We start from the raw sequence: 16890 nt of genomic DNA, 5'->3' as shown, positions 1-16890 counted from the left end.
TGTGGCTGCTGAAACCCTTCATTTAACCAGTGTGCATAGACCCTCAGTCTTACTGTTGATTACATTTAAAGGGCCATTGAAATCATACTACATGCCATTTACTCTAGGCAGATTTTCTTTTTCTTTCTTTTTTTATTAAGTTAAGTTAGCCAACATGTAGTACATCATTAGTTTTTCATGCAGTGTTCAATGGTTCATTAGTTGCACAACACCCAGTACTCATCAGATCATGTGCCTTCCTTAATTAGGCAGATTTTCTTATTTACTCATTGAGACAGCTCTGTGACAAAGGTCTGGTGAGTCCCATTTCACAGGTGTCCAAGCTCAGACTGACAAAGCCTACCTGTTACCTCTCTAGATTAGTGGAGGATGGGAATGAGGTTCCATCTCTTGCCCTCCCTAGGGGACACAGAGCAGCCTCCCTTTCAGAAGATGGGCTTCCAGAGCTGGAGAACTGATTGGATCAGCTCCCCTACTATTGTGGCTCTGCAGGTACTCACTAGGCAACCCCTCTGGTTGATAAGGATAACAGAGGAGATGAAATCTCACCCTTTGTGCTAAGAGACCTGGGTATTGGGCCGCGTGTGTTGGCTGATCCTCGAAGTGCTGACTTAGGCTGGGGCAGAAGCACAGATCAGACAGGTGATCCAGAGAGAAGGGAAGCAAATAAGAACAGAGCTACTTTAAGCAAATGTATTTTATGTTTAATTTCCTCTAATCTTAACAGCTTTAAATATACATTATTCAAATCAGGGTACTGACTTTAAGGGAGTTTAAATACATTAGGGAAACGACTTATTTTCTTAGGATCAACAGCAAACTGGTATTATTTTAAAGTTTTTCACTTTTTGTCTTGAATTCTCCTGGGCTCTGAATGACTTAAATCCTAGGCATGGTCTCTATGTGTTACTTAATTTTTAGAATTGCGAGCTACATAGTTTTTGTTACAATATTATTGAAATTTAAAACATTCTAAATAGAGAATATACTAAGAATTGTGTGAAAACAAGGGAGAAATCATTTGCAAACTACAGCTCATCTACTGGATTAGTGTCCATAGTTTGTGAAACACACTTAGTAATAAAAATTGGCTTGTAATTTAAACAGCAAATTCATGTAAAATTATAAATGAATAGTAAACATGTCAAGATATGCCCAAATCACAAGCATTAAAAAGATGCAAGTATAAATGCTTAGATTCATATTGAGTGGAAAATATAATATGCAAAAGATGAGAAATGTGATTCCTTTTTTGGGAAAGACCGTGTGTGTGTGTGTGTGTGTCTATTTGTGCACACACACACATGTGCAGGCATCTGTTTTCATGTATCCTTCACCTACAGGGACACATCTGGAGAGGAGCACCATTCTATGACAACAGACCCCTTTGAGTCAGGCGGTAGGACTGTGGCTGGTAAAAAATGCAGGACAATTTCAGTTTATAAATGTACTTTCATATGTTGTTTGAAATATAGTATTTAGGAAAAAAGTATTTTGATGAAAATTTGAAAGCAGAATATACTTATAAACAAATTCAGAAAAGTAATGCACACATGTATTCATTACTTTGGAAAAGCATTCATTTTTAAAAATTACTTAGAAAAATGACGTAGGAAAAAATACAATTGAAAGTGTTTCTCCCCGTATGCGTGTGTGTTTATAGGTCTCTTTAGCTGTAGCACCCCACATACTCACATTCACAAGTACATCTTTCTTAATCTTCAGTTCAGACCAATGCTGGACAGCCAATCTCAGGCCTAGACAGCCCAGAAAATGATGGTGATACAGCTGGATGGCTGCTAGTGGGTTAAAAAGTTCTATTAAACTCTGGCTGAAACTATTAGACCAAGATCCAAACTCCCATCCCTTTCTTCCCCTTGCTGAGCCCCCAGGTTTGAAACTGTCAGAGCTAACATCCTAGATCTGGCTACCTAGTGGCGTCCATCTCCATTTTTCTTTTCTTTTTTTTTTTTTAGAGGAAAGGAGTGCATTTAGCAAGGGGGAAGAAATATCAGATGGTTTGTTTACTAAGACACACTGATTGGCTCAGTTGGTTAAGCATTTGCCTTCGGCTCACGTCATGATCCTGGGGTCCTGGGATTGAGCCCTGCATCGGGCTCCCTGCTCAGTGGGGAGTCTACTTCTCCCTCTCCCCCTGCTTATGCTCTCTCTTTCTCTCTCTCAAATAAATAAATAAAATCTTTTTTAAAAAGTAAAAAATGGGAAAATTCATATGAATAGTGAAGGAATTCCATCCACAGTTGACCCTAAATCTAGTTCATGTTCATTGACGTATTTTTTCCCTTCTCAATATGGGTTGACATGTCCACATTGTAGAGGTTCTCTCCGAGAGAGCAGGGCATTCATCCTCCATTGTTCCATCCTTGTAAGCCTTCCAAACCTTCTTCCACCCCCTGTCATCTGTCCATGACACAGCACACAGCTGTCCAGACCCTGCCCAGAGGCCCCATCCTCTCAGTCACCTCCCTCCTGCCTCAGCTGCCTCTTCACACACGCTGCCAAGGCATGCTGCTGCCACCTAGTGTTTCATCAGCTGCAGGACCTGGAGTATATGTTTTCGAATCTTCTACATCCATCAGTTTTCTCAGACAGAATTAGAATCATTCTGAACGTGGGTTCAAAGGCTGTATTTTAAATGAGGGTATTGTGGTTTTTTGCTCCTAGCTGACCTTTCTTTATAGAGAAATTTAATGGTGGTGGTGAGTTGGTGCCATCTTGTGACAAAAAGCTGAACTGCAGCTTGAACTTGGCCGAGCCGGAAGGTGGGAGGGAGGGGCTATGGCCCCAAACCAACCAGACAGAGCCTTCTGGAAGTCTGGGTGGAAAGGGGACATTTCCAAGGTATGGTTATTAAGGACCTTTGGACAGAAAGTGTAGTTTCCCATGTTGAAGAAAAAGCTCTATGTGAGTGGAGGCAAAAGATCCTTTTATTTTATTTTATTTAAAGATTTTATTTATTTATTTGACAGAGAGAGTGTGAGTACACAAGCAGGGGGAGAGGCAGGCAGAGGGAGAGGGAGAAGCAGGCTCCCCACTGAGCAAGGAGCCTGACTTGGAACTCGATCCCAGGACCTTGGGATTATGACCTGAGCTGAAGGCAGATGCTTAACCTACTGAGCCACCGAGGCACCCCTAAAAGATGCTTTTTATTTTTATTTTATTGGCCCATGAATTGGCAAAAAGGTTAATGTAACAATAGAAAATAGTGACATAAGCTCAATTACATTTAAAAAACTAGAGTATGACTAAAGCAGCATTTCAAATCTGTGGATATAATAGATGATTAAGAAGTGGTATTGAGATAGCTAAGTAACCAAAAGGTTAAAAAATAAATAGGGGCCCATTTCTCTATCTTGAAACAGCAGGGTAGATTCTAAACGATTCTGAATGAAATGTAAAAAGAAAAGAAAATCCATACAAGTATTAGAAGAAAACATAGGTGAATTATTCTATAACCTGTGTGGAAGAAAGTTTCCTCAATATAAATCAATATCCAGGAGCATTAAAGAAAAAGATTGATATATTTGACAATATAAAAATAACAATGACAACTCTGCATGGCAAAAACATGCTAGCCTAGCCATTTAAGGACACTGGAAGAAACATTTGCAGCTAACATCTTTAACAAAGCATTGGTATCCCTCCTATGTAAATGCTTATCAATATAGAGGCATGAAAAAACAGTGCTATCAAAGACATGAAAGAAATGAACAGTTAACAGAAAACAAGTTGTTTTTATTTTTTTATTTTATTTTTTTTTAAGATTTTATTTATTTATTTGACTGACAGAGATCACAAGTAGGCAGAGAGGCTGGCAGAGAGAGAGGAGGAAGCAGGCTCCCTGCTGAGCGGAGAGCCCGATGTGGGGCTCGATCCCAGGACCTAGGATCATGACCTGAGCCAAAGGCAGAGGCTTTAACCCACTGAGCCACCCAGGCGCCCCAACAAGTTGTTTTTAAACATATGAAAAGTTGTCTTTAAATGTATGAAAAGTTTCCAGCTTGCTTTAATTAAGAGAGATGCAATTAAAACTACACTAAGATATTGTTTCTTAACTGTTAGATTGGCAAAGATCCAAATATTTGTCAATATACTCAGTTGGTGAGAATGTGGAAAAATACGTCCTTTCACTCCCTGCTCACGGAGGTGCAAAATGGTATAATTGCTGGAGTAGGCTTAATAGTGGTCCCCAAAGATACTAGGTCCTAATCCCTGGAACCTGTAAATATTGCTTATATGGAAAAGGTTCTTTGCAGATGTGATTAAGTTGATGCTTTTAGATATAATCATATATATATATCTGTATATATATACACACACATACATATACATACACACACACACACACATATATATGGCTGTTCACTGTGGCACTATCTGAATAGCAAGAGAATGGGAACAACCTAATGGTGGAGTTATTCTGGATTATCAAAATGGGCCCTAAATGCAAACCCAAGTGTCTTCATAAGAGAGACAGAGGGAGAGTTGACACAGACAGAAGAAGAAAGGCAGTGTGACCAAGGATATAGAGGCTGGACTCATGAAGCCACAGCCTGAGACTGTTGGTAGATATCGAAAGCTGGAAGAGGCAGGGAAGCTTCCCTAGAGTCTCCAGGAGTGAAGCACTACTAATACCTTGATTTTGGCCCCATAAAACTAATTTTGGACTTTTAGCCTCCAAACTGTGAGATAATATTTCCATTTAATGACACTGAGTATGTGATAATTTTTTGTAGTAACTATAGGGAACTAATTATTACAGTGGGGAAATTGAAAATATCTTGCAATTTTATACATGACCTTACTTTTTGACTCAGAAATCCTATTTCCAGAACTGTCCTAAAGATATACTGGCAATGACACAAAAAGATTTTTGATAGGGGTATAATAATAAATATAGATACAGATACTCACTCTGGTACTATTTGAATAGCAAAAGAATGGGAATAACTTTATTCATCAGTTGTGTAATGGATGAATAAACTATCACACAGTCACACAAGGTGTACATGAAGTACGTTGTAAAAAGACTGATGAAAATCTCCACATAAGACTGTGGAGGGATCTCCAGAATATAATGTTAAATGAAAAAGTCAGTGTATTCAAAGTTATAAATTGCATGGTACTTTTTATCTAGGAAAGGGGGAATGCAAATGTAAAAATGTTTTACTTGTATTAAAAGTAAAAGGATCTGTCTTTTGGGGACTAGAAGGAGTAGATACACTCTCCCTGTTACTCCTAGGTGCAGCTGAAATCTCTGGGTATTACATGGGCAACAAATACAAGACTCTGAAAGGTGGAGAGGAAAAAGACAGACTGTCTTGGGACTTTGGAACCTAAGTAATGATACACAGTGAATTCTCTTGGTTGTATTTTGCCTTGTGTATGCCAGACTGGGTGCTGGAGGAATAGGGAACTAAAAAAATGCCAATAAGAAAAGACAAGAAGAGGCCCCAGAGAATCTTTTCTCTGGACAAAGAACCAGAAAGGGGGGAACCTAACAAGAAAGATGGTTTTTAGACAACTGCCCAAACACCACAGAATGAAGCATAGCTCCACCTCCACCATGCCAGCAAAGGCTGAGTGGGGAGCATGGATTCCATGCCCACACGATTGTAATTAGGCACCCATCCTTACCGTTGGGGGATATGAGAGAAGACTGCATGTAGAACAGTGACTTTCATTCCAACCTGGGGGAAATGAGCACCCCTCCTCATGGTGTCAGTGGAGACCATGCGGGAGCCTACCTTCCACCCACATTCAGTGGTAATGAGGTACCTCCTCCTCTTCTCTTAGAAGTTTTGTGACCATCTAATGAGGAGAAGGCCTCCTCCCCTCCACAGTGTCAGTGGAGATCACACGGAAGGCAGTAAGGAAGTGTCCTCCCCACCTGCCAGGGTGGTGTCAGTGGAGGCCTGAGGGGGAGTGAAATCATACTTCTGCCAGACAGGAACAAGGCATCCCTTCCCTTCCACTCCCATGCACAACCACCTCCCCCATGTCAGTGGAGGCTGAGAGGGGGAACCTGGACTTTTATCTTTTTGCCGTCTTTCTCTGGTTAGGAACACATGCTTGGAGTTGCAAACATCCATGAAGAGAGGATAGCAACACCTCATAGCAAGTTTGTGGTGAAGAACTAAATCTAGTCAACAACATGAAGAACCTTTCCCTAGGGCCTGCTTTAACTAAATGCTTCATAAATATTAGACGTCTCTACCCCCCAAATCAGATAACTCCTGTATCTCCTTCATCTGCCGCCTCAGATAGGGCCTGAACCTGGACACAGGTCAGAATCACCTTGGAATCCTTTTCTAAACCCTCATCTGAAACTCTCTGGTTGGGAGAAATGGACTTCCGTCTCAAAGGCCGTTTAAGTTATTCATCTGTCGTAACATGGGCCTTAGGAAACAGATATGCCCATTTGACATAACGTTATATGTGAGACTCTATTTCCCCTTTATTCCTCCAATACCAGCTTATGCCTTTATTGCTAATATGGTTGCTCATTTCCCTGGACTTCCTCCATTGGAGGGGTGATCACAGGCAGCTAGTGGTGGTGGTCTGAAGAGTGAAGGTGGTTTGCTTTTGGTGAAAGGGGACCTAATGTTGTATTAGGCACTTAGTTACTCCAGTAAAACACAGTGATTGCTGGATCTGTCTTTCCCTGTATAGCTGATCATGGTGGGTGGCCCAACTCATATCAGGTGCCTGAAGGAGGCAGGTTCTGAGGATCTGTGTCCGGATGGCTTCTACTCCAGCAGTCCTCAGGAGAGCCCATCACCTTACATCCCTGGTGGAATATGGTACCTGGCTGAAGAGAGTGCATAGATCTGAAAAAAGCATCTTGTGGAACAGCTCCTTTGAGGTTCACAAACTAGCCTAAAAGTAGAGAAGCTGCTTTGATATCATCATGGGAGAAGAGGTTTAGCAGGTGGAATTTTATTTCATCAGCAGCTATAGCCTGTGTAGTAAGCCCTTGAGGCCCATCTTAAGATTTTTTTTTAAATATTTTATTTTATTTGACAGAGAGAGAGATCACAAGTAGGCAGAGAGGCAGGCAGAGAGAGAGGAGGAAACAGGCTCCCCGCTGAGCAGAGAGCCCGATGCGGGGCTCGATCACAGGACCCTGGGATCATGACCTGAGCTGAAGGCAGAGGCTTTAACCCACTGAGCCACCCAGGCGCCCCGAGGCCCATCTTAGAGAGACTTTTTTTTTTTTCCTGAAAAACAATGAATCATCCAGTTTAGGAAGAAACTTACTTGGTCTTAAACATACGTTTAACATACATTAACATAAATATACCTAAATAACTCTCGCTGTGTAAATAATCAGCAATTCTCATGTCTTTCAGATGGGTATGGAAATGTGCAGTTGTTAGATCTTCCTAGTAATATGACATTGTAACAGATTCTTCTCTGGTGCCCATGATTTTTTCCTATTATATAATGAAATTTTTTAAAGAGCCAGAAAATTTCCAAGTGTTAGTTAAAGAGATCAGTGACAGGAAATTATTATTATTACTGTTATTATATTATTATTGTTATTATTATTCTTTTAAAGATTTTATCCACTTGTTTCAGAGAGAGAGAGAGAGAGCAAGGGGAGTAGCAGAGGGAGAGGGACAAGCAGACTCCTCACTGAGTGCAGAGCCCAACGTGGAACTCGATCCAAGGCCCCCAAGACCAGGACCCCAGCTGAAACCAAGAGGCAGACTCTCAACCAACTGAGCCACCCAGGTACCCCTAGAACTTAACATAAAAAAGATAATTATTACCCTAGCGTTTGCCCTCTTATAATGATACTCAGCTACATTCCCTAAAATAACCAGTTACACTTAAATATCATTATGATTATTTTCCTAGAATAGAATATTTTTATTTCCATACTTTAGAAGGATATGGACATCAACTTTCCCTAAGTATTTGGATATATTTCACTAAAATGATTATTTCTATTTTGGTTATATGTAGCATGGACAAATTTGGTAAGACAGTGTGTGGATCTGCTAATGTTATAAGAACACAGTTGTGGAAATCTTTTCCCTGATTTATTTAATTGCATCAGAGAATTTGAATATATAAATATATGTAAAGTACTTTATGGATGTATGATTGACATACAATACACTGCATATTTAAAGTATATGCTTTGATAAGCTTTGATACATGTATGTACCTGTGAATCTAATACTAATACAGTCAAGATAATGAACATATCCATCACCTTAAAAACATTCTTTGTGCCCCGTGGTAATGCCCCCATCTACCTCTCTCCAGCCTCTTTCTCTCCACATCACCCTACCCCATTCCCAGGCAACTACTGATCTTCTGTCAGTATGGGTTAGATTTCTTTTCTTACAGTTGTATGTGAATAGAATATACAGTGTGTATTTTTTGTGTCTTGTTTCCTACAACCTAATTATTTCTAGATTTATCCATTTGTTGCATGTATGGATAGTTCCTTCTTTTTTATGATTGACTAATATTCCATTGTACGAATGTATCGCAATTTGTTCTGTCCATTTACCTGGTCATGAATATTTGGGTTGTTTCCTATTTGGGGCTCTCTACGTTGGTGGTATAGTGGTGAGCATAGCTGCCTTCCGATTTGGGGCTCTTATAAATAAAGCTGCTATGAATATTTGTATATGAGTCTTCATTTGGACATAACATTTTCTTTCTCTAGGGTAAATACTTAGGAGTATAATGGCTGGGACATACAGTAGTTGTAAGATTGACATTTTAAGAAACTGGCAAACTGTTTTCCAAAGTGTTGGCACCATTTCTCATTGCCATTAGCAGTGTATGAGAGTTCCATACTCCACAACCCTGCCAGGACTTGGTATGGTCAGTTTTTTTAATGTTGGCTATTATTAGAAGGGTATAGTGGTATGTTGTAGTTTTTATTTATATTTCCCTAATGGATTTGAATATTTGAGAAAAGTTGTTTAGCATCTTTTCAAGTGCTTATTTAACATTTATGTATCTTTTTAAAAAATATTTTATTTATTTATTTGACAGACAGAGATCACAAGTAGGCAGAGAGCAGGCAGAGAGAGAGGTGGAAGCAGGCTCCCTGCAGAGCAGAGAGCCCGAAGCGGGACTCAATCCCAGGACCCTGAGATCATGACCTGAGCCAAAGGCAGAGGCTTAACCCACTGAGCCACCCAGGCGCCCAAACATTTATGTATCTTTTTTAATGGAGTGTCTATTCAAATTTTTTTTTGCCCATTTATTTGTTAGAGTAACTGTTTTCTTGTTAATGACCTTTGTGAGAAATTCTGTATTCTGGATACAAGTCCTTTATCATAGTTCTAATTTACAAATGTTTTCTCCCGGTCAGTGGCTTATCTTTTAATTCTCTCAATAGTGTCTTTGGAAGTGCAGAAATTTTTAACTTTGAGGAAGTCCAGTTTATTGATTTGTTCACTTACTAATTATAGTTTTGATCTTGCATCTAGGAAGTCTTCACCTAACCCAAGGTCATAAGGATTTTTTTCCTTTCTTTTTCTTTTTTTTTAAATTAAGATTTTATTCATTTATTTGACAGAGAGACAGTGAGAGAGGGAACATAAGCAGGGGGAGTGGGAGAGGGAGAAGCAGGCTTCCCGCAGAGCAGGGAGCCCGACACAGGGCTCCATCCCCGGACCCTGGGATCATGACCTGAGCCAAAGGCGGATGCTTAACGACTGAGCTACCCAGGTGCCCCTCTCCTTTATTTTCTTTTAGAAGTTTTGGGTTTTATATTTAGGTCTATGATCCATTTTGAGTTGATGTTTGTATATAGTAAGATACATGGATCACTGTTTGTGCATATGGATACGCACCTGTCTCAACTCCATTTGTTGAAAGACTGTCCTTTCTCCACTGAATTGCCTTTGCAATTTTGTCAAAAATCAGTTGTTCATATAGGTGTGAACTCTGGACTCTTTATTCTGTTCCTTTGATCTTCTTCCTGTCTACCTTGATGCCAATACCACACTGTTCTGGTTACTGAAGGTTTTGTCATAACTCTTGAAATCAGGTAGTTTTGATCTTCCAGCTTTGTTCTTTTTTAAAGAAAAATTTGAGTAGTTGACACACAATGTCACACTAGTTTCAGGTGTACGACATAGTGATTCAAGAAGTTTATACATTATTCTGTGTTCATCACAAGTATAGCTACCATCTGTCCCCATACAAACACTATTACAAAGCTGTTGACTATATTTCCTATGCTGTGCCTTTTATTCCCGTGACCTATTCATTCCATAGCTGGAAGCCTGTATCTCCCACTCCCCTTCACCCATTTTGTCTATCCTCCAACCCCCTCCCCTCTGGCAACCATCAGTTGTGTTCTCTGTATTTATAGGTCTGATTCTGCTCTTTGTTTATTCATTTGCTTTTTTAGATTCCACATATGAGCGAAATCGTATGGTGCTTGTTTGTCTTAGTCTGACTTGCTTCACTTAGCATAACACCTTCTGGGTCCATCCATGTTGTAAATAGCACAATCTAATTTGTTCTTTTTCAAAGTTGTTCTTATAATCTAGGTCCTTTACATTTCAACATGAATTTTAGAATCAACTTCTTAGTTTCTTAAAAACAAAATGTGTGCTAGGATTTTTATTAGGATTACAGTGAATCTGTAGATCAGTATGAGCAGAATAGACTTCTTAATAATATTAGTGTTCTGACACATGAAAATGGTGTGTCCCTCCATTTAGTTGGATCTTTAATTTCTGTCAGCAATGTTTTGTACTGTTCAATGTACCTACCTTTACATATAAGTAGAGAGATGATTCCTAAGTATTTTATACTTTTTGGTACTACCATGAATGATAGTATTTTTTATTTTTATTTTTATTATTTTTTATTATTTTTTAAAGATTTTATTTATTTGACACAGAGAGAGAGACAGCCAGAGAGAGAACACAAACAGGGGGAGTGGGAGAGGGAGAAGCAGGCTTCCCTCCGAGCAGGGAGCCTGAAGTGGGGCTCAATTCCAGGACCCTGGGATCATGACCTGAGCTGAAGGCAGACACTTAATGACTGAGCCACCCAGGTGTCCAAATGACACTATCTTTTAATTGCAATTTACACATATATTTTCACTAAACTGTCAGAAGCCAAGATGTTGAAAAATAGCCATTGAGGAATCTTTTTGGTTGAAAGCTCAGGCTACTTCCTCTGCAGTGGAAAAAGTACTTGATGCATAACATGCATTTGTTTGTATTTTTTATCAGCTTTTAGAGGATATTGGCAATGTATTGAAACTAGGGAGAAAAATGTCCCAAAGACAAGTCTACAGTTCATCTGAAAAAAATAGTTTAGTAGTTTTCAAGTTTGTATGTGTATTTAGAATTGAATCCATTGAATTGTAGTGTTTTTCTTTTCTACTCCCCAGATATTCCACTATAATGAATTCTTGGGATCTCGAGTGCGGAGAGAAGAAGAAGAAGCATATGTAAATGTGGGCACATATGTATGCACATATGTATATATTACTAAAGCTGCTGGGAATATATTGTCAGGAATACTTGAGGGGTGAATTACTGTGTGTTATGTCAGTCCAGCCCAATTCCTAGCACATGTTAGGAACCAAATCAGGGTGTTTGCTGTTTGTCTTTTTCCTAGCTTTCCCTGGCTAATATGTTTACCATGGTGACTCAGTGACTGCTGTGGGATTTGATGCAGACTGATGCACTCAGATCTGTTGCCTGGATCATTTGTTACTATGATAGTTATCAAGTGTTGCTTTCCTTTTTTTTTTTTTTTTTTTTTACAAACTAAATGTTATTGATTTCATACCTTATGTAAAACTTTAATCATTTCGTTTTATTTTTTTTTTCATCTGATAAGTGTAGTCTTTAATCTCCATCTCCTATTTCCTCCACCCCCCCACCCACATTGCCTCTGGTAACCATCAGATTGTTCTTTATACCTACAAGTGTATGTCTTGGTTTGTTTCTCTCGCTTTTTTCTTCCTTTGCTCATTTGTTTCCTTTTTTAAAAAGATTTTATTTATTCATTTGAGAGAGAGAAAGAGAGAGCACAAGCAGAGGGAGAGTCAGAGGGAGACGGAGAAGCAGACTCCCCGCTGAGCTGGGATCCTGATGTGGGGCTCAATCCCAGTACCTGGCAAACGTAACCTGAGCCAAAGAGATGCTTAACCATCTGAGCCACCCAGATGCCCCTCTTTTGTCTCTTAAACTCCACATATCAGTGAAATCCTATGGTATTTGTCTTTCTCTGACTTATTTTGCTCAGCGTTATACTCTGTAGTTGTATCCATGTGGCAAGTGGCAAGATTTCATTCCTTCTTATGGCTGAATAATATCCATTGTATATGTATGTATATATTGCATCTTCTTTATCTATTCATACGTTGATGGACACTTGGGCTGCTTCCCTAGTTTGGTTATTGTGAATAGTGCTACAATAAACATAGGGGGTGCGTGCATTCCTTTGAATTAGTGGAGTTTTTTGTTTTGTTTTGTTTTACTTTTTAAGTAAGCTCCACACCCAACATGGGGATTGAACTCACAATCCTGAGATCAAGAGTCAGATGATCTACTGACTGAGCCAGCCATGTACCCCTGTTTTTGTATTTTGGGGGGGAATAGCCAATAGTGTGATTCCTAGATTGTAGGGTAGTTCTATTTTTAATTTTTTGAGGAACCTTCATACTGTTTTCCGTAGTGGCTATACCAGTTTGCACTCCCACCAATAGTGCAGGAAGGTTCCCTTTTCTGCACATCCTCACCAATACTTGTTTCTTCTGTTTTTGATTTTAGGCATTGTGACAGGTGTGAGGTGATAGCTCATTGTAGTTTTGATTTGCATTTCCCTGATGATGCGTGATGTTGAGCATCTTTTCATGTGTCCGTTGGCTATCTGGATGTCTTCTTTGGAGAAATGTCTATTCATGTCTTCTGCCTATTTTTTAATTGGGCTATTTGTTTTTTGGGTCTTAAGTTTTATATGTTCTTTAATATTTTGGACACTAACCCTTTATCAGAGATGTCATTTGCAATTATCTTCTCCCATTCCATTGGTTGCCTTTTAGTTTTGCTGATTGTTTCCTTCGTTGTGCAGAAGCTTTTTATTCTGATGTAGTCCTGATAGTTTATTTTTACTTTTGTTTCCCTTGACTCAGGAGACATATCTAGAAAGAAATTGCTATAGCCGATGTCAAAGAAGTTACTGCTTGTGTTCTAGGATTTTTATGGTGTCAGGTCTCACATTTAGGTGTTTAATTCATTTTAAATTAACTTTTGTGTATGGTGTAAGAAAGTGGTCTAGTTTCATTGTTTTAGATGTTGCTGTCCAGTTTTCCCAACACTATTTATTGAAGAGCCTGTCTTTTTCCCATTGGATATTTGTTCCTGCTTTGTTGAAGATTGACCATATAATTGTGGGTTTATTTCTGGGATTTGTATTCTGTTCCGTTGATCTGTGTATCTATTCTTGTGCCAGTACCATACCGTGTTTTTTTCTTTTTTATTTTTAAGTAGACTCCATGCCCAGCATGGGGCTTGAACTCATGACCCTGAGATCAAGAGTCCCACACTCTATTGATGGAGCCAGCTAGGTGCTCCTCAGTACCATACTGTCTTGATTAGTATAGCTTTGTACTATAGCTTGAGGTCTGGAATTGTGATGCCTCCAGCTTTGCTTTTCTTTTTCAGGATTGCTTTGGCTATTTGGGATCTTTTGTGGTTCGATACAAATTTTAGGATTATTTTTTATAGTTCTGTGAAAAATGCTGTTGGTATTTTGATAGGGATTGCATTAAATGTGTACATTGCTTGGGGTAATATAAACATTTTAACAATATTTATTCTTCCAATCCATGAATGTAGAATGTCTTTCCATTTCTTTGTGTCATCATCAATTTCTTTCATCAATGTTTTATAGTTTTCAGAGTATAGATCCTTTACCTCTTTGGTTAGGTTTATTTCTGGGTATCTTATTGTTTTGGGTGTAATTGTAGATGGAATTGTTTTCTTAATTTCTCTTTCTGCTGCTTTGTTTTTGGTGCATAGAAATGAAACAGATTTCTGTACACTGATTTTGTGTCCGGTGACTTTACTGAATTCATTTTTCAGTTCTAGCAGTTTTTTGGTGGAGTCTTTAGGGTTTTCTATATATAATATCATATCATCTTCAAATGGTGAAAGTTTTACTTCCTTCTTGCCTTTGGGTGCCTTTTATTTCTTTTTGTTGTCTGATTGCTGTGGCTAGGACTTCCAGTACTATGTTAAATAACAGTGGTGAGAGTGGACATCCTGGTCTTGTTCCTGACCTTAGGGGAAAAGCTCTCAGTTTTTCCCATTAACTATGATGTTAGCTTTGGGTTTTTCATAGATGGCCTTTACTATGTTGAGGTATGTTTCCTGTAAACTGACTTTGTTGAAGGTTTTTAACATGAATAATACTATATTTTGCCAAATGCTTCTTCTGCACCTGTTGAAATGATCTTATCCTTTCTCTTATTGATATGATGTATCACGTTGATTGATTTATGAATATTGAACCAGCCTTGCAACCCAGGAATAAATCCCACTTGATTGTGGTAAGTGATTTTTTGAAATGTATTTTTGGGTTTGGTTTGCTAGTATGTGGTTGAGATTTTTACATCTATTTTTGTCAGAGATACTGGCCTGTAGTCTTTTTTTGTTGTCTTTATCTGGTTTCTGATAATGCTTGCCTCATAGAATGAGTTTGGAAGTTTTCCTTCCTTTTTTATGTTTTGGAATAGTTTGAGGAGAATGGATATTAACTCTTCTTTAAATGTTCGACAGAATTCGCCTGTGAAGCTCTCTGGTCCTGAAGTTTGGTTTTTGGGAGTTTTCTGATTAGTGATTCAATTTTTCTGTTGAAATTTTCTATTTCTTCCTGCTTTACTTTTGGTAGTTTATATATTTCAAGGAATTTATCCATTTCTTCAAAGTTGTCCAATTTGTTTGCATATAGGTTTTCATAATATTATGTTACAGTTTATATTTTGTGTTGTTAGTTGTTATTTCTTTTTTTAAAATTTTATTTATTTATTTGAGAGAGAGAGAGAGATCACAAGTAGGCAGAGAGGCAGGCAGAGAGAGAGGGGGAAGCAGGCTCCCTGCCCAGCAGAGAGCCCGATGCAGGGCTCGATCCCAGGACCCTGAGATCATGACCTGGGCCAAAAGCAGAGGCTTACCCCACTGAGCCACCCAGGCACCCCGTTGGTTGTTATTTCTCCTCTTTCATTAATAATTTTGTTTGATTCGTCTCTCTTTTTTAAATGACTCTTGCTATAGGTTTATCAATTTTGTTGATCTTTTCAAAGAACCAGCTCCTGGTTTCATTGATCTATTCTGTTGTTTTCTTTTTAAATTTCTATATTATTTATTTCTGCTCTGATCTGTTGTTTCCATCCTTTTGCTGGTTTGGGGTTTTGTTTGTTCTTTTTCTAGCTCTTTTAGGTATAGGGTTAGGTTGTTTATTGGAGATTTTTCTTGCTTCATGAGGTATGCCTGTGTTGCTATAAATTTCCCTCTTAGAACCACATTTGCTGCATCCCAAGGATTTTAGACTGTTGTGCTTGCATTTTCATGTAATTTTTTATTTCTTCTTTGATTTCTGTGTTGATCCATTCATTGTTTAGTAGCATGTTATTTAACCTCCATGTATTTTATGATCTTTCCAAGTTTTTTCTTGTGGTTGATTTCTAGTCATAGCATTTTGGTCAGAAAAAATGCATGGTATGACTTTGGGTTTTTTTTTTCTTTCTTTCTTTTTTTTCCTGTATTTGTTGAGACTTGTTTTGTGGCCCAATATGTGATCTATTCTGGAGATGTTCCATGTGCACTTGAAAAAAATGTATATTCTGCTGTTTTAAGATAGAATGTTCTGAATATGTCTGTTAAATCCATGTGGTGCATTCAAAATCACTGTTTCCTTGATTTCCTGTTTGGATGATTGGTCCATCAATGAAAGTTATATGTTAAAGTCCCCTATTACTATTGTATGACTATTGATTATTTCTTTTATTATGTTTGTTATTAACTGCTTTATACATTTTGATGCTCCCATGTTGGGTGCATAATTATTTATAATTTGTATATCTTCTTGTTGGATTGTTCCCTTTGTTATTATATAGTATCCTTATTTGTCTTTTGTTAATCTTTGTTTTAAAGTCTATTTTTTCTTATATAAATATTGCTACCCTGGCTTTCTTTTGGTATCCATTTTCATGATAAATGTTTCTCCATCTCCTTAATTTTAATCTGTAGGTGTGTTTTGGTCTGAAACAAGCCTCTTATAGTCAGTACATAGATGGTCTTTTTTTTTTTTTTTTAAGTAGGCACCATACCCAGCGTGGAGCCCCATGTGGGACCTGGACTCAATGACCGTGAGATCAAGACCTGAGCTAAAACTCAACTGAATGAGACACCCAGGAACCCCAAGTCTTGTTTTATTTATCCACTCTGTCACCCTGTGTCTTTTGATTGGAGTGTTTAGTCCATTTACATTCAAAGTAATTATCTACAGATACGTGTTTATTGGCATTTTGTTACTTGTTTTGTGTTTTTTTTTTTCTATAGATTTTCTATGATTCTTCTCTTGCTCTCTTTCGTGGTTTGTTGGCTTTCTTTAGTGATATACTTGGATTCCTTTCCTTCATTTTTTGCATATCAATTACTGGTTTTTGATTTGTGTTTGTCATTAGGTTTGTATGTAATATCTTCTGCATATAGCAGTCTATATTATCTTGACTGTTGCTTAAACTCATTCTTTACTCCTCTTCCTCCTATGTTTTAGGTATGTCATGTCACATTTTATATCCTTTTGTTTTATGAATTCCTTGCCTGATTTTTACAGTAATATTTATTTTTATTGCTTTTG

The 16890-nt window shown here is 38.2% G+C and overlaps 1 protein-coding gene across 1 annotated transcript in view; it reads left to right on the top strand.

Annotated features, from left to right (window-relative positions):
- LOC308337433 (uncharacterized protein) overlaps nucleotides 1-7749 on the top strand; it is a gene marked incomplete at both ends in the record, with an annotated part of 48145 nt that extends 40396 nt beyond the window's left edge. The window contains 2 exons of the mRNA XM_080795542.1: nucleotides 404-492; nucleotides 7603-7749. Coding sequence (XP_080651668.1) covers nucleotides 404-492; nucleotides 7603-7749 — 236 coding nt within the window. The remainder of the gene's footprint in view (nucleotides 1-403; nucleotides 493-7602) is intronic.
- Between the last annotated feature and the right edge of the window lie 9141 nt (nucleotides 7750-16890).

Source organism: Martes martes (assembly GCF_963455335.1).
Source record: "Martes martes genome assembly, chromosome: X".
Classification (NCBI taxonomy): Eukaryota; Metazoa; Chordata; class Mammalia; order Carnivora; family Mustelidae; genus Martes; species Martes martes.
This window is presented reverse-complemented; position numbering and strand designations above follow the sequence as displayed.